This window comes from Mercenaria mercenaria, chromosome 14, assembly GCF_021730395.1.
Source record: "Mercenaria mercenaria strain notata chromosome 14, MADL_Memer_1, whole genome shotgun sequence".
In the NCBI taxonomy this organism is placed as follows: Eukaryota; Metazoa; Mollusca; class Bivalvia; order Venerida; family Veneridae; genus Mercenaria; species Mercenaria mercenaria.
In genome coordinates, this window is record NC_069374.1 from 44,343,372 (window position 1) to 44,362,768 (window position 19,397).

General features: G+C 32.4%; 1 protein-coding gene across 5 annotated transcripts in view; it reads left to right on the forward strand.

The window, feature by feature from the left end:
• Positions 1-19,397, forward strand: part of LOC123527430 (neuroglobin-like) — an 89,487-nt gene that overhangs the window by 44,857 nt on the left and 25,233 nt on the right. The window contains exon 1 of one of the 5 annotated variants that reach the window (XM_045306879.2): positions 6,531-6,870. The exons of the other annotated variants lie outside the window; for them this stretch is intronic. Within the exon in view, the coding sequence (XP_045162814.2) occupies positions 6,689-6,870 (182 nt within the window). The 5' untranslated portion in view covers positions 6,531-6,688. Of the gene's footprint in view, positions 1-6,530; positions 6,871-19,397 lie in introns of those variants that run through there. 5 annotated transcript variants of the gene reach the window in all.

Here is a 19,397-nt window from a genome sequence, read left to right on the forward strand (position 1 = left end):
CCCAAGTGTGATTTATCGTAGAATAACCCGAGTTTTTCGTTCTTAAGCGAAACAAAATACCATTCAGGCCTATGGCCTTCGTAATATATTCTTACGCATAAGAACTCAAAACTCGGGTTATTCTACGATAAACCACGTTTGGGGACTTATTATTTCTTAATTTTATTTCAGTGAGTATTTGTTAATTGTTATAGTATAATCTCTTTGTCGGCCGTTTGAAATATTTAACACCAAGACAGACTGATGAAACTAATAGCAGTGTAAAACTATCTGAAATAATTGAATGCATGGACAATAATTCAATCAATAAGTACTAATTAAAAGCAAGTACATTTTCTTTTAAAGTGTAACTGTAGCAGACTGTAGATGATCCTGAAAATTGTTTCCGTCACCAGCCGGTGGGTAGTTACTTTAAAAATAGTATCCCGTTCAGTAGTCTAGATAACTACTGAGGCTATTCAAATTTTGTATAATTATGTCCCTTTTCTTTTCTAAAAAGATTGGATAATTAGAGCTGTGAAAAGATCGGTCAGAATATATAGAAATGGTAATGATAAGGATTATATAGTTGGTAGCAGATGCTGTAAACAGACTTTTCGCAATATCCTGTTATATTCTAATAACACTTTTAGATTTGCTGATGTAATTGTAGCGAAAACTAGCAATTAACCGAAATATTAACCTCAGGTAAAGCACTGCAAATACATGAAATTGTAGTTTCATACCAGTACGAGCCGACCATCTGCGTCTTATCAAAAATATTAATCACCTTTTGAATAGGTAAGAACTGATATAAATCTTGTAACATATTTAATATGATATCTTGCTTGCTTCCATCGTATTCGTATTCATTGTATTCATTTTGAACAGAGTGTTACTTAATCGTCAATAGTCATTCATAGTTCAACCTTTATGATATATACAAAGTATTAATTTTTGCCTTTGTTGTATGAAAAGTGTGAAATGTATCTACGAGGAAAGCAGCAAGATACAGGAATTGTGGTTCCAATGTATAATGGGACAGTCATACAGTCATACACGTGTTTCATCTTGTACTTGTTTCAACCTATCAACGTTTAGTAATCAATTAGTTATCGGCATAAATTATGTTAAGTAGTTCAAAAATCGTTCATTAAAAGTTTACTTAGTTAAAAAGTACCTTGTCAATTTCAAATAAAGATAAGGCATGGAATGGAATGTCTATGATAAAGTATAAGCATGCCGTACTCCCTAGAAACATCAGTTTTAAAGGAAACTCCTAAATCTGTGTATACCAGATGATATTGTAATTTCACAGATCAAGAAACTTGTTTATTATCATATCAAGATATCGGCCAAATTCCAAACGGATTATTTTGTTATTTATCTGGAAATGAAATTGTCTTAATATCAGCAGGAATACACAAGACAGGTTATTAGCGACGCAAAACGCTGACGTTTTGTCTATAAGTTAAGAATCATCATTGCATTGTACACCCTATTAAGGCACGAGAATCATTCATTTCTAACCAAATTGACGAACAAAATGGACAATTGCTAATACAGTAACTGTTGTACAAGTTATGTTCATATAGATGAAGTAGTCATGTTGCATAACCAACAAACTAAAATATTGCTTCGGTTATAAACAGGAGTCTTAGTGTCGTAAAATGATACGTAAATAAGCTTTTCATCAATTTTCATCAATAAAACAGGTGTCTTCTGATATATTAAACATGAAAAAACACCTGTATGCCCTTGAATATCATTAGTTGAACAGCTAATTATAGTTCAAGACAAATCCCAGGTGATGTTAAACTACTGGAGAAGCCATTAAAACTATATCAAATGTTAATATAATATAATGTGCACTGATTTAACACCACTCTCTACTGCTCTAGTCCCTTATCATACTGTTTGTTTTTTTTTAAATCACAAATTACTTTAATTGGTCTGACTCTGCATCAGTGTACTGTATAAATATAGCCTTTGGCCTAAATTGAGAAAAGTAGAGTGGTCTTTTTAAGGTGTTCGTGAGCATTGCAATACAGTATTAATTAGCTCCTTTGGATAAGAAGCCAGGTAATTAAAATTTCTAATTATAGACTAGGTTACGATGCACTAAAATCAGACTCAAATACTGGAGCTTATAGATACTAAATTTGATGTGTCGAAGAAGTAATGAACTGCTGTATTTAGATTTTGAATAAAAGTAATATATGAATACAAAGTCCTTAGATAAAACTTAAACGCCGATTCCATCTTTAACGTTTTTGAAAAAGAGTTGTCCTCTACTGATCATGTGTCTTTATTATTATTGGAATGTAATCTCATGTTTATGTTATATGCATACAGAGAACTTCGAAAACTTGGAAACTTGTAATGAGATTTTCTTAGAGGGGGCACATTCTTGAGTTATACTGTATTCGATGGAGGGAGGGATGATATTCTCAGACAGAAAGAAAACCAATAGCTTATTATAGGCCTCTACAGAGCACACCCTTGTTCAGATCTCATTGATACTGAAAGAAGTTGTTCATCATAGACCTTATCAGGTCACATGACGTTATTTTTGACGAAAGAACACCTGGATAGAACAACCAGTGTTGCGTATGACATATTGATTGTCAATGGTTCCTCCTAAATGCCCACTTGTGCCAGAAGTGATAGTTGGAATGGAACATTGTATTTATTTATTTTGTTGGGTTTAACATTGATCTTCCACCACCAAAAACCGGAAAGTTGCCATATGGACTATACTTGCATTGATGTTTAAACGAAACAAAAGTTGTTCAGTTTGAATTAATTTCAGTCTATCAATGGATTTTGTGCGTGGATTTATTATAACATGCAAATCGCTTTGCACTTGATTTTGATGTTGAAAATGTTTTACGTGCATGAAACCAATCCCATAGGACTTTGAATACAATCTGATAAACTGCATGTAGGAAATAAGCAAATAAGTCTGCGTTGTTGAAAAGCCATACGTACTATCCCTGTGGATTTTGAAATAGTTTTATGTTCAGGTAGTTAATAAACTAACGCGTCTGAGATGTTAACAACTATTTCAGTATGATAACAAATATTGTTTTACGACCTGTGAAATTACATTATCATCTGGTTTATAGAATTATGATAGGACTAGTTTAGTGGGAAGTTGGTGTCTTTGCCTCTACTGTAATTTACATAAAATTATGAACTAACTATAAACATTCTTTCATAAAAATAATTTAACTCAGATAAGCAACCTTACTGCTCTTTTTAAACTGTAGTCGTCTTAAAATAAAACACTTAATACTTAATAAAACAATAATTCAGATTTTTCAATTTTCTCCCAATTCGATTTGACTTGATTGTTGTAAAAATAAGTGCAGCAGATCAAATTTATATATGTTAACAGATGTCGATTATATTAAATAAATACTCCATTGATATTCTTCATCTAATATTGTAGCGTTTAACCGTAATTGATTCAGTAACAAACACCCTCTCTTGTATCACCGCGAGAATTGATCATGTCTTCAATGAGGACTTTTTAAGCGCCCCGTCCTTCAAGTTCAACATATACATACCCATTCGAGTTGATTACTACGAGTTTTGTAAATGCATTTTTTTTTAAAATTTTACCTGCAGTAAAAGCTAAAAAGATTTATTTAAAGTAAATAAAATTTCATCCATCTGACAATAAAAAATTGGGGCAATTCTTGTTAACATCAAACATGTTATATCTTGCGGAGAAGGACTTAGAAACATGTTCAGTGTTCTAAAGTATCAATGGAAATCCTACATGACTCCGGAACCTTACATCAAAAATAAAAACAACACATATAAATACGAAAACCAGTGTTTCTGGAAACAAACCCTCAACTCGAAAGTCAAAATAGCGTAATAGTTAAAGTAAATGTGAATCTGGAGGTAGTTGTTTGCAATTTAACAATTTGAAAGAAATTCAACAACTGTTGATAATCTTTTATTTCAAAGGAATGCTTTTACTTTTTTGTAAACTTTTTCAGATGTGATGGAAGTGTAATTATCTTGAAGAAGCAAATTTCACATATAAAAATTAGATTCATGTTTATCTACACCAAAAACAATTCAGTTCTATAATTAGATTTGTAATGTTTAATTTATCTACACCAAAACAATTCAATTCTTCCTAACCTGTAGAAATTCAACTCTGAAAACAAAATATGTTCTTTTTTTTGTATTTGAAAGTGCATGTTTGTTGTAACATAATGATACCTCGCGAGTCAGTTTTCAGTTGATATTGTTCACTGTGTTCAATTTATCTGCTTTGTTCTGGGGAGAAAAATTAAAACGTTTATTACTAATCTTTCTAATTACATGTTTAGATTATTGTTGATATTTTCAACCCTAGAAAATTTCGTTAGGATGGAATGTTTTATCTATTAGATTAACGTACAAATGACTTTGTTTACTATTGTTGCGAAGTTCTCAAAAGAAATTGATTTCATTGAATTTAATTATTTTGTTATTGTTTTCGATGAATGTTTCGTTAATTTCAAAATGAAAAATACCAAAATGATAAATGCTTCATACCAACTGATATATACATGTATATAACATATAAATGCCAAATGTAAGATGACAAATATTTCATGCTAATGTAAATTAAGTAGCTCTACTTCATTAAGGAGTAAGTGTACAGTTTATGTGTACATTTTATTTTTTGAAACAATGACTTGTTAAAATGTATTCCAAATTGCCTTCCATACGGGCCTTTCTCTACGTACTTGGATTCAGTATTTTTATATTTTCTGGTTCTTTGGGGTAATGGCGTCCATTCAACATTCGTGAAATAGAGTTCTGCTTTAGCCGGTGCTGGGGGCGTGAGAGGTGTTGCACATTTCATTACCCCCTCATGAACAGACTCAATCAAACCGAGCCTGCTATTTTCCTTCTCGGTTGCATTCTTTGCTTCCAAAGGATCTTTTTGCAGATTTTGTTCCATTTTTTGCTGGATGTTTAACAAGGTAAGATGACGGATTGTGTTAAGTAGCTGATGCAGTAAATATTTGCATTTTTGAAAACACCAAATGTACATTTGTAGTGAAAGGGATGCGTCAGATTTATTGTACGCCTACATCCGACTTATTTCATCTCATTAATACAAATGCGCCTGCTGTGATGTCCCTGGTGTTGTTAATCTCAAGATTTCCTGTGACTTTTCCGTTCCGGTTTTTCTGTTAGATATTGGAAGTAACAATGTAGAAGTATATACTTTTTAAGACAATAAATGAAGACGGTTATAGCAAGTTAGATTTGTGTTTGCAAATACTATAAATAGAATGTTAAATTCATATACTAGTTCTGTAAAAGGACAAACCTGCATACTTTTAGACAGACCCCTGCGTGTGAACCCTAAATTTAGACCAAATACAAATACGAATTTAATTTTTAGTTTTCATTTCTTATTGAAAAAGCTGAAGGCCGTCTGACGTCATTTTCGGTGTTGTCAATACGTACATTTCTTGCAAAAGACTATAAAATGTGCCCGCTATCCTTAGAGTTTATACAAATATGAAAGTATGATGCTGATCAATGCTTGATTCTGTCGTTGCCCAGTAACTGTACAAAACTTTGCTTTTCAGTATAGTTATTTTTAGTGTCTTGTACGAACGTTACGTCATTATAATAATTTAGATTATTTAGAGTTAAATACGTAAAAGAAGGTTACTTTGTTGAATTGCGAAATCCTAATTGTTCACGAAGACGAACCTAGATATGCCGCTATCATGTTAGAATTTTCTATTAATAATGCAAATACAGCACGTGAGAATGTTTTTCAATCCATTACCTTATATCATTCTCGTAGTTCAAGAGCTTAATATTTAGAGATACCAATTGCATAATACCGAGCAAATCACTGAAAGATGAAAATGTGATGTAGAACTTTGAATAAGATTCGACAACAAGTTGGATAATAATTATAATATATACGGTATATCAATGCAAGGTTTGCTATATAAGTCATAGTAAAACTCATAGAGGTACATAATGTACTTTCATGTGCGGCTAATGTGTTATTTTATGTCATTGATACGTTCTTCATTAATAATGCTATGCACTCATGGAGGAAAATAAAAGGAAATAAAAGTATAATATATCGATTTATCGGACAGTGTTGAAATATGGTTTATGATCGATACCCTAGATTCAATTATCTTCATACCTACTTGTAGAACTATCATTACTAGTGCCCAGAGGAAATATATGAGCCGTGCCATGGGAAAACCAACATAGTGGGTGTGCGACCAGCATGGATCCAGACCAGCCTGCGCATCCGCGCAGTCTGGTCAGGCTCCATGCTGTTCGCTTTTAAAGCCTATTGGAATTGGAGAAACTGTTAGCGAACAGCATGGAGCCTGACCAGACTGCGCGGATGCGCAGGCTGGTCTGGATCCATGCTGGTCGCACACCCACTATGTTGGTTTTCCCATGGCACGGCTCATATAATATTTCAACAGGATTAATTGCATGTGTTGCTAATGAGGAGAAAGTAGGTTTGTTTATAAATTTTTCATTCATTGACTGGAAAAGAAACCCTTGTGTTTTATAAACTGGTTTTTCAGTTGTTACTATCATAAAAATAAATTTCGAGGATATCAGTTCTAATTTTGAAAACTTTCTGTAACTTTGTTGGGATCATATAAAAAGATAGGTATTCAGAAAAAAAATAATAAAAACAATGGGTTTGTCACATGGCAAATCAGACCATGGAATGGGAAACGAAATAAAGAAAAATTCACAAGCATTCAATCCAAACGACCCTGCACCCGTTGTAACATCGTATGAAGAGAAAATACTGAAAGAAATGTGGGTAATTGTCAAGGACGATATTGCAAAAGTTGGGATTATAACATTTATAAGGTAAGACAGTGTTTGTGTAATTAGACTTTAATATATTAATGATTTTTTTTCCATTTCGCCAAAAAAGAAATAGTAAAACTATTTGTGGTATTTTAGTTTTCTTTTGTAGATGAAGTGGCATTTATGCAAAGATATCGAAACTAGTGACATTCATTATATCAAGAAAAACTGAAACACTTTTGAACTTTTGCGTTAGAAGTACCGTTAATCAGAGTTATTAGCAGGTGGATTTTAATACATGTATTTTCAGAATTTGCTCTCAGTCTGAAAAATTTTCTATACAGGTGGGGGAAAAATTCAAAAGAAAGTAAGGGTGATTTAGTAAAAGTAACTTAACTTTTACGAAATACGGCATCTGTACGAGATCGGACGCCGAGCTGTCTGCAAAAAAAAAAGAAAATAAGTTTATTAATCTAAACTATATATAAACAAAACTATACTTTCCTGGTGAATCTAAAGCATGGTATTTTAGCAAACACTGGCAATTAACCGATGAATGAACCTTACATAAAGTATACAGAAACAAGATGTACTAATTACGTATCAATATTGGTCTACCATCTGGTCTTATAAAATATTTAAGGTAAGACACGGATAGAACTCTTATTACAAGTTTTACAAACGTATTATGCAGTGCTTGTTCCTATCGCATTTTGAACAGACTGTTATAATGATTGTTAAAGGTTACAATTGTTACCAAATGTTCTAATTTAAGTACTCACTTTAATTGCTGGTATTTAATGCCATATGCAGCTGGAGAAAGTAGATTCAAATATTTATAATATTGTTTTGTTGCGTAAAAATATGAAGGTACAATCTTAATAAATCTTTTAAATACTGTTGTAATCTCATATTATCCATATGTACTGGAGTGAGACTAGTCACGGACATCTGTAACCTTAGGTTTCTCGTAAATCCGTTATCATTTTTTCTCTCCAGATTAGTTATTTATAAATTTCAAACACATATAAGACACTAGATGCCAATGATTAAACTTAGAGAACTGACAATGATAGAAGTAATGTAAGTACTATAAAGTCACTGTTACAGACATTCGTGCTGTATATACCGGATGAAAACGTCATTTCAAATAATGAGAATTGAGAAATCCGCGAAATCCCATACCAACCATTTCCGTTATTTATCTTGAAATGAAACTATTTAAAAATCAGGAGGGATGTAACGTATGAATTGTTAGCAACGCAAATTTATTCCCTAAACGCATTTTCCTAGACTGAAATCGGTGCCGAATATTGAACTTACAGGTTATTAAAATCATCTTAATCCTTACCCTGCTAAATTTCTATAATGAACATGTCCATCTTTCAATTTAGACAGTACAATTAGCTGTTAAACGGGTGCTTAGCAAAAAGATACTGACTGAATGGCGAACATTGCAGATCTTGATCAGACTGCATGGATGTGAAGGCTAATCATGATCTACACTAATCGCAAAGGCAGAATTAATCATGTCCAGCATGATAAGGGTTAAAAATATCTATTTGCTATCAAAACACCTAAATAATTAACCTTAGCCTGCCTTTTCGACCAGTGGCTAAGTGCAGACCAAGATCAGCCTGCACATCGTTAAGATGCAAATGAACTTCTTCGTTCACATTGATAGTATTAATTCAGCAGACAAATAGAGTTGACAATAAAATTCTCTGAAAACGCAATTAAACAACGTTATAGTAGGATTGGTTTGATTGAGTCTGTTCACCAGAGGTATTTCATAGCGAATCATCCCTCATGACCCCTTTCAACGGCTAAAACAGAATTCTATTTAAGTAAAATTGAATGTTCCCCATGACCCTAAAGAACAAAACTGAGTCCTAGTATGGAAGACGTTTTACGTTGCCACGCGGCATTTAAAGTGTGCTATTATGATAGTTGATACAAATCTTTGAAAAGATCCATTGTAAGTATAGAGCGCAACATAACAAAATAATAGCAGACTCTGTATGATTGAGTCTATTCACGAGAGGTAATGAAAACAAATCCCAAAGGAATAATGATTGATGACTTTAGTCTTTGCCTATATCTTAGTGTTTGAAACAGTCGCGTTTACGTAATTGATACATCGGTGCTTTGATTTGCAGACAAAGTTTGATTTAAGCAACTTCACTTTCTTAGAAATTGTTGCAAAATAATTTTACCATACTACATGTACGCTATAACGAGCAGGTTTCTGACTATTTACGCTCAGCTATACTTCCGCTAATCGTACAACTCCCAAGAGGCGCAAAACAAATGACAATGTACTACATCATAAAACAACGGTAATTGAAAAAAAAAAAAAACAATATCGTCCAGTGCTGTTCACCTGACGACTAAGATAGTGTTTATAAGGTGATAAGATGATGGATTGATGGATTGTGTGCGTGCGACTACATTATCTTCGAAGTCGTTTAGAATCGAATATCAGCTGAGGAAAGGATCTTTACAAAAAATGCCGTTTATATAAAAGATTTCCCGTGTTTTCTCGGCGAATGATAAACTTCTGTTAGGTATATTGAATAGTTGTTTGTTTAACTTAAAGTTTCATTCATGCTCGATTTGCATTGACATGCAAAACTGTCAATGTCGTTCGTATGCGTTCACAGATAAATTATATACATGTGTATTTGAATTTCCATGTAGCAATGGTCAATTTCAATAATGTTTTTCTCAGACTTTACACAGAATATTTTTAAATTGTAATTCTCAACAGAATCGTCCCTTCTTTCTACATGATAATGAGTCACATGTGCAGCACATTGTTAAAAGCTCAAGTATAGATACTTTGTGCAGGATTTAGTCAGCGTCAGGAAAAAAGCTTTTAATGCCCAATGATAGTCATTCTTTTATCAGTGATATCTTACAGCTATTGCATGAAAAATACCAAATGCATTCGGAATCAATATGTATTTGCATATATGAAACAGAAAAGTAGATTCAATAGCGTTAGCGCCGCATGTAAAATAAACAAAACTACTTTTGTAGATATTTATGAATTCAGTAACGTGGTCGTAAAAGGAAGTCAATATATCGACAGCAGGTAAATGGCGATGCAAAAATATCATTTTCGTGTAAATAGATCAAAGAACACTTCTGAGCTTTTATAATTCAATGACATTTAAAAAAAAACGTTACGGCCTGGGAAGTCGTCAATATTCTGTATTGTGCCTGTACAAAACATTGTATCAATTAAAGACAGCAGTAATTGGTGCTTGTGGAAGTTGGCTGATTTTTATATGATGGTCAGTCTGTAGAAAGGAAACACAAGTCTGAAATTATCGGCACACAATCATATGAGGAGATATTGAGTTTAAATGCAGTATAAATGCAATATTTTCGTTCAGGTTTCAACTGATTGTATATTAACATGTTAGAGCATAAATGACACATCAGCTGTTGATTTGATAAGTGCGCTCAAACTGATCCAGAAATTCCTGACATTGGAATGCTTTGTGCTTAAAATGAACAAGAAATGATGCAATTTAAGCACCGCGGACTAGACTAAACAGTAGGGCAATTAGTTCAGACATCTGAAATATCAGTATCGCAAGTAAAATATCTTATACATACTTTTCACGTGAAATCTCTGTACTATAAACAAGAAAATTACACACAGCCAATTGTCTGTCACAATGTCAGTTGAACTGTAAATATCATACCCCTCCCCCACCCGTGCATTGGATAGTTAGAAAACACTCAAATCAAGGCCCTGTCTAGTTTACTGCAATAATGTTAAAAAATATGATATACTTATATAAAATTAAGGAAAAAAGAGAGAATTTTGTAAATTACTATAAAAACAGCAGGAGATATATGACTTGAAAACTACTACGCTAGAAGTAGAAGAAGAACGTGGAATTTAGTAAATGGTAAATATAGACATAGAAGAAGAAATAGAAATTGTGATAGCATGATTAATTCCCACCACTATTCTTGGTATGCTCGATGGGATTCACACTTTTTGTACTAGTTGGCATTATAAGGACAAAGTTCACTAAAGCCTTATATAGCCTAAAGTATACAATTTTGAAAATTTTCAAATTGGCTAAAATTTGAAAAACTACATATTGTTTGCTACCAGAATGTTTATCTACTGTAATGAATTAAGTTTTTTTATAAACAGATTTATTATTTTCTTCAACACATATCACTGAATATTGCTGAAACCGCAGATTTTTAAGAAAATGGGTATTTTTTGCCATATTTAGGTCACATAAGAATATTTTTAGTAGTGAGCACACTCAAGGACCACAAAAATATTTTGACCATAGGTCCAGCTCCTTTCACAGAATTTATGGTCATTTTTTGATTATGGTCGACAGCTGTGTTTGTAGTGAAAATTTCAGATTTGTTTAAAACTTCTGCTAAAAACTGAAGGTTTCCCATACCCATAATGGTAAACGCATTTTCAGTTATGTCAAATATTTTCTTCTATGATGAATATATTGTAAATCATATTGTGCAATTTGATAAAAAAATACTTCTTGATGAAAGAAAACGGGCTCTTTACTCCATTTAGAAACTTTCAGATTTAAGGCCATTTTGAGGCAAAAGTGAACCTTCTCCATTAACACTTAGAGAAATTTATTTGCAACCATAATGAGATTTCTGTCAAATCCCTGATAAAATACCTCGCTTATTAGATAACTAGATATTAGAATAATTAGATCCTCAAACCAACAGAAAGTGACACGCATCACGAATATGTATTTTCAGTACAGAGTAATTTCCTCAACAATAATAATACTGAGAACTAAAAATTTGAGTCTTCGTCATAATGATAATGTTAACTGAATTTGATATTTGAGCCGCGCCATGAGAAACCAAACATAATGGGTTTGCGACCAGCATGGATCCAGACCAGCCTGCGCATCCGCGCAGTCTGGTCAGGATCCATGCTGTTCGCTTTTAAAGCCTATTCCAATTAGAGAAACCGTTAGCGAACAGTATGGATCCTGATCAGACTGCGCGGATGCGCAGGTTGGTCTGGATCCATGCTGGTCTCAAACCCACTATGTTGATTTTCTCATGGCGCGGCTCATTTATGAATAGGAGCAAACATCCTGAGAACATTTCAATGTTTTTAAATCAAGTAGCCAGAAATATCTCAGTAGCATTAAAACTGGTGTAAAAAACATAAATATACGAAGTTTGATTATTATTATTTATTTGTAATTGCACCTTGATTTGTAAGTAATTGTACAAAATATAATCATGAAGTATACATACACGGTCTAAAATATTAGATTTGCTTTTATTTACTAGTAATCTTGCTTGCTTTCTGGTAATCTGTTTAGATTCACATCCGCTTCCGTAGTAACTTGACCGCCAATTATACAAAATGTAAAGCAAAAGCTCAACGTCGTCAGTCACAATTATACCAATCTATAAGTATTGAAATATTCTTCTTGTATTCCGTGCTAGATTTCTATAATGTTTTACGGGGTTTAAACCACTTATTGATAAAGGATTGCGAGAAAATATTGTGGCAGTAAAGACTTGCACTTCTAAAACCACTGAATGCACTTTGTAGTCGATAAGATGCTTTTTATGAACCAGCATCGGATACATGTTTCGCCCACATTCATCTTATACTTCTGAACAATCAATATAATTGCACGTTCTTTGGTGATTCTGAAGATGTTTATCCAAATGATTTCCTGTCATTTTCCATTCTTTCGTCTCTGCAAGGTATTAAAATGATATTGCAGAAATATTAAGTATTTTAACAAACTCAATCCAAATCATAGCAGACACAATATGTAATGAAAAGGCTGTGCATTTAAAAAAACGCAAACCTTCATCAAACATAAGGTAACTGGCTTTTTATAACAGAAAAGCATCCTTGTTTGGCTACTATCCATGCACAGTTCTGTTCTTCGAAACGCATCCTTATTTTCAATTGCTAGGAACAGTCACAGTAACGAAACCCTGCAGATCAAACTAGAACTGTCACAGGAGTGACGAATAATACCCAGAAACTAAGGCATTGTCACAGATGTATGGCAACAATAAGAAAGGCGGTTTGTAGCCAAAGTCGAACTTGACCTGTGTTTTATGATGTTACACTTGTAAAACAAAAATATTTAAATCTGTTAAGTCTTTCATGACTTATTGTCCACAAACCATGAAAACCAACGGACAGACCATATAAATGTTTGGCGATTAAGAGCCGATATGATATTAATAAATAATCAGTGCAGGGCAAATATAAGTATTTATATTTGTTACCGACGTTATGTACCCAGTATACACAATAACGGCTAATAAACATTCATTTTCATGATCGATCACGGTACTTGAATCACATACTGATTATCACTCTTGTACTATTGCATTGCACATTTGATATCATTTATGTTTTAATGAATTATTTGACATGGATGATACGATAGATAAATATATGGAATGATGTTTGATAAAGATTGTGTATATGAATCAACTACTATTCTTTTATCACACAATGGTTACAATATCGTCAAATGACCACAGGTCAATTTCTCGATTGATCACGGTAATAAAAATGTGTATTGATTACGTCTTGTAACGGATGTAACATTAAATATTTATCATTATTGATCTACGAGGAATGTCTTCTGATGAAGTTAGTCCTTATGTATGGCAATAATATTATGATATTTTGCATACGAAATGATGCATGCTAATATCTTGCTAAATATACTGAGCCAAAGTTAGCTTTAAAACTGTGAACAGCGTCGTTTAGGACAAACGCTTTGTCCAGTGTATATTTATTTGTTGTAGTTTGTTTTCTCGGTCATATTGAAATGATACATGACTATTTAGTATAGTATTTCTTGGACTTCTCCGTCAACTTTAGGATACTGTGATAATTTAGATTGAACTTTACTTAGTTTATTGCAGAATTCTAATTTTCACAAAAGCGAAAGGAATATGCCGTTTTTTTATGCTCTTCTGTGAAATACTGATATTTATCAGTGAAATAAAATTGATATTTTCACTGTTTCAAACAGTGAGAATATCATTTTTATTTTTCACTGGTACGGAACTACATTTGAATGCGAATTGATATGAATTATAAATGATTTTCACTGTTTCAAACAGTGAGAATATCATTTTTATTTTTCACTGGTACGGAACTACATTTGAATGCGAAATGATATGATTATAAATGATTTTCACTGTTTCAAACAGAGAGAATAGGCCTATCATTTTTATTTTTCCCTGGTACGGAACTACATTTGAATGCGAAATGATATGAATTATAAATGATAGGAATTTTCTTGCAAAATATTCTTCCGTGAAGGTAACGATGTATAAAAATGATAAAAAGATCATAAATATTTACAGTTTATCATAATGAAATGTAAAGATAATCAGGAAACATAATAGAACTATTTATAGTTTTTTCTACAAAGACATCCTGACGTCACGACATTATGACGTTATGATGCGATGCACGTGACGTTGCGCGGACAAACTGAATATAATTTGGTTAAAAACATTAAAAATGCACAAAATAAATAGAAAATTTGTTTGTTTCAGTGTAAGGTCGAAATATATTTCACCCGTGAACACCATAATTTACATTTTCACTCGTGGCTCCGCCACTCGTGAAAATATTGCATTATAGTGTTCACTCGGTGAAATATATTTCGATCTTACACTAAAACAAACAAATATCCTCTATATCATGTGATTATATGCGATTGATAAATCAAATATCTAACAATGGAATGTTTATCAATACTGTCTGGAACTGTAACCTTATAAAAGAACTTTATTCTTGAAAAAAAAAAACAATTACATATACAATCGCGGTCCTGCGAAAAGGCAAGCGACCGGCCATTTTTTTTCGTAATGACGCATTTTCGTTCGAGGCTGATCACTACCAAATAGAATGTAAGCCTCCGCAGGTCTAGTCACAAGTAGTCCAAATGTAAATAGTACTAATCTTTTTTCCTTTCCTAGTGCATTTTCTCGACAGCAACGTGCTTACTTTTACTCTACCGCGTTTCAGTATGTATCACTTTGCATTCTAATGAAATCGGCATGTTCCTATCGCATGCTAGATAAAAATGGCGGCGTAAGAATTTAATGTCACGAAAAGAGAAATTGAAAGAAGCGAAAAGTAGTAAATTCAGCGGGTTGTATTTAACGAACTGTAGTTTTCTTATATAAAAGTTAACACCCCCTTTTCTTTTTGTTTTTCTAAAGTAGCGATCTAGTTCTTTATGGGAATATAAGTCTCTGAAAATCTGATATGCTAGAAAATGTCGAAAAACCGTTATGAAGTGAGTGGATTTTATATGAAATAAAGAACAGCTGGATTTAGTGGTGTTCAGCCTCGAGCGCAGCACAGAAAATTTCGTTATGCGACACCATAATATCTACACGTCGTAACAACTACCCAAATTAACACATCGTGATATTTACACATATGAATTTCGTATCGGAGCACAAGTATACTAGATTTATATGTACATATAAAAACACAGACTACAAATCTAATTCGAATTCGAACTCAGAGGCTATATGCAATTGTAAAATATAATGAGGATGGGGTGTGTTTTCTCATCTTTTATTCACTATGCATAAAACATAAACGCATACATAAAACATATACAGGAACGCGTAATTTGCCTATTCCGATTCAGCTATCCTTCTAGATGTCCTGTATCCTTCACTGAATTGCTCGGAATAATAAAATGACAATTTACAGACGATTAGGACTGTAATATTTATTCTTATCTTCTTTATGCAGTGATTGTATGAGATGCATAGATATCGAAGCATGTGACTGGTGTGCCATATAGGAGAAAGGTTTAATAACTATAATGTCAAGTAACTTCTGTCAGCGTATGTGTTTCGCATTCAATTTGTAAGTTTTCACATTTACGCCGAGCCAATTTGCAATGGACAGTGACATTTTCCACACTAAAGCGTTTTTCTCACTTCACCCTGACGACCGTTACATAGCGCCGGACTTGACACGTTAAGAAGGGAATGTGTGCAAACGTAGCTGGTACAGGTATTTGTAAAATTGCAACTCGGACATGTTGAAAACAGGCTGTAAGGGCGTAACAAGTGTAGTATACCGGTACTTCGTTAAACTGCGATTCGTATCACCGCGAATGCACTATAGCTAAGAACTTAAAAGGAACCAATAAAAAAAAAGAGCTTTATTCTTGGAAAACACGATTAGATAATAATTAAGGAACAAATTATTGAATGTTTTTCAAAACTGTCTGGTATTTGTTACTTGATACAAGAGCTTTATTTTTGTGCTTAATTGTAGAAACCCAAGGAGTCGTGCATTTCAGTTGGACCGACTGCATGTTTGTTGCTAAACTAATCGATATATATAGCAGTTTAACTATAGTAAAGTTTATTTGGCAAGTTACTATAAATCATGGGGTTGTCACATGGAAAATTAGCCTATGTGAAAAACATATATGCGTTTAATCCAAACGACCCTGCTCCTATAGTTACACAATACGAGGTGAAAATTTTAAAGGAAATGTGGGCAACCCTTAAGGATGATATTTCGAAAGTTTGAATTATAACATTTGTAAGGTAAGACTACATTTTGTTGCTATATGTAAAGCTAATTCTATTCTATAGGTATTCTCTCATCAATGTATATAATGCAATAATAGAGCAAACACATATTTATGTCAAAATAAGAAATTTCATAATTTAAACAATAGATTCTAAAATATTGATAATAATGACAATGAGAAAAAAAGCAAACATGCTATTAATCAGAGGTATTCATTGGCAAGCATTTTATTTCTTCACATAGTAATGTTAATGTTTATAATTCAGTAAACACCGAATTTGTCTTCACCTTTTGTTGCAACAATGAACATATCTACTTTACTTTGATGATGAAGATGATGATACTACTACTACTAATAATGATGATAATAATGATGATTTTATGACGATCAACTTATAATATACTGGATCTTTTTTGCATCATTATTTTCATAGCAGAGAACACAAACTTTAAAACATCCAAACTGATACTTGATCGAAAACTAAATTTCCTACTGTGTATACTGTGACTTACATATTTTATACGAACTCTTTAAAATTTTGTAATCTGTTAAAAAGAACCAAACGTTAAATTTCTTATTTGTTAAAAATGATAGTGCAAAGTCGCTAAATAAATTTACATACACAATATCTGGCCAGACAAGGCCTGTCGATATAGAAAACTAAAGGTGTTCATTTAAATTTTTTTCGTCACATATTCATTGATTCATTGAGTAGCGACTTGGAAATTTTGTCACTTTCGACTATTCGACAAAATCATTGCATACCGAATGGGTTAATTAAGTATTAGTATGAAATCAACACTTTACTGACATACGGATATATATATATATATATATATATATATATATATATATATATATATATATATATATATATCGAAGTTCTACCTACCTGGTTGATTTCTAGCAAGTACTAGCAATTAACCGTTGTACGAACGTAAGATCCTTAGGTAAATTGATTCAGAAACAAGAAATTCTAATTTCATATCGATACAGGCCTACCATCTGCGTCTTCTCAATATTAACTACCTAGTCAGTGGGTAAGACATGATTTAAATCACGTTGATAAAACCCTGTACATTGTAATAAGTTTCATACTTCTGTCTTTATGCTTGCTTCCAAAACATTTTGATAAAACTGTTACATATTAATTTTGTAAAATCTAAACTTTGGACCAAATAATGTGGTTATTCACTAAATATTTGCCTTTGTAGTTTGTACGGTAATTGTCGTACGCAGTTGAGGTACCAGATATAATTTGAAACACCGTAAAACAGAAAATTATTCGACAAAACTATCTTGAACACAGTAAATGGTTCGTTGTCAAAGCATGACATACAGAGATAAGAAACTAATTTGTTATCATGCTGAGAAACAGGCCAAATCCAAAACGAATTATTCAGCTATTAATTTAGGTATTGGATTATTGTCGCATGTGATAATTATTATTTCGAAGCAGCAATACACTCAGTAGGCATTTAATGATGATATATTACTACAGAGCCAAGTTTTGATAGGCGTTTTGAAATGTAAACAAGCAAAATAATTACATAAGATAAAGTCTGTTTTAACGATACACTCCGTTCCGCACCTGAGGAAGTTCAACTCCCATGCTCATTATGCGTTTTTTTTTTTAAATTGTATCTTATCTCTTGTTTTTATCTGTTACGAAGAGAACTTTTGGGGGTTAGACTAGTTCCAATGTTTTCACAAGTAAGTCATTTTAGTAGAAAATAAACGCATATAACTACATTTAAATACACTTTGATGTTATATGATTTATAACAGAATTTATCAGCTAAAGGGTTGGTTTTTATTCAAACTTCAGTAGTAAAATACATGTAAAATATCATTGCCCAGTCATAATGACTTTAAAGATACTGCCGATTTTATACGAAAATAAATAGAAGTAATGACTAAGTAAACAGAAAAAATAATATGTGTAATGAAAAACATTTTTTTTTGCGACTGATGCAAGTTTTGAACTCTCACCACGGTCACTACAAAATGATTCAGTTACATTCACTCATCCCGTACGAAACTAAGCCTTGAAATAAAGCCGAAATAAAACACGCTATTGTTCTGGATTCCGGCAGCTATTTAATGCCTACTGGTAATATACTGTGTTTTTTTTTGTCAGTGATATCTTGCAGCTACGTCAAAACATTTTCATGCATTAGAAACTTGGTAATTATATAGTTGCAGTAAATAATGAGATAGAGAAGTAAATTTTATGACTGTTCCAACGCATCAAGCAAGATTATAGATTTTATTATATCTTTATGCGATATAAAGGACAAAATTCAGAGGTATAATAAATTTTGAATAATTAGGTCAGTGACAAAATAAAAATTTATATTTATTTAATAATTTTTATAAACTAGATTTGATCAGGTACCTGAGACAATTAAGTATGTACTTTGCCATTTTATGACGGAATCGCTCACAAAAACGGAAGCTGACTCATTCGTAGCTTTTTGTAGGATTTTAGATTTCTGCACTTGAATCAAGGATTCTCTTGAAAGGATAGTTACTGAGTTCAGATTGTCGAAGAATGAATCAAGCAGCGTAATGGCTTGCATAAATTTAGTAAACGGATGTTCATTTCTGAATCAATTAACCAGGCTTTGTATATATTTGGTCGAGGATGAGTACTTACACTGCAGATTGACTTTAATTTTTGAAGTTTGAGCGGGTTGGCAGTGATGTTTTGTCTCTCAGTACTTAGAAGAATTGTAATATAAGTCGAATGATTTTATTCTTATGACTATAATTCGTAAAAAAATGAACTCTTTTGAAGTTCACGTCACAATAATGAAAATCATCAAAACTTCTTTTGCTTATTTTATAAATACTAAAATATTAGTTAAAAATACTCAATAATTATAACAAAGTCAATATGAAAATTTAATCACAAATTAACAACATGATAGTATTTTTTCTTGGCGGAGTAAAAGTTCTTCATAAAACTTTAAAAGTTCCAGTTAT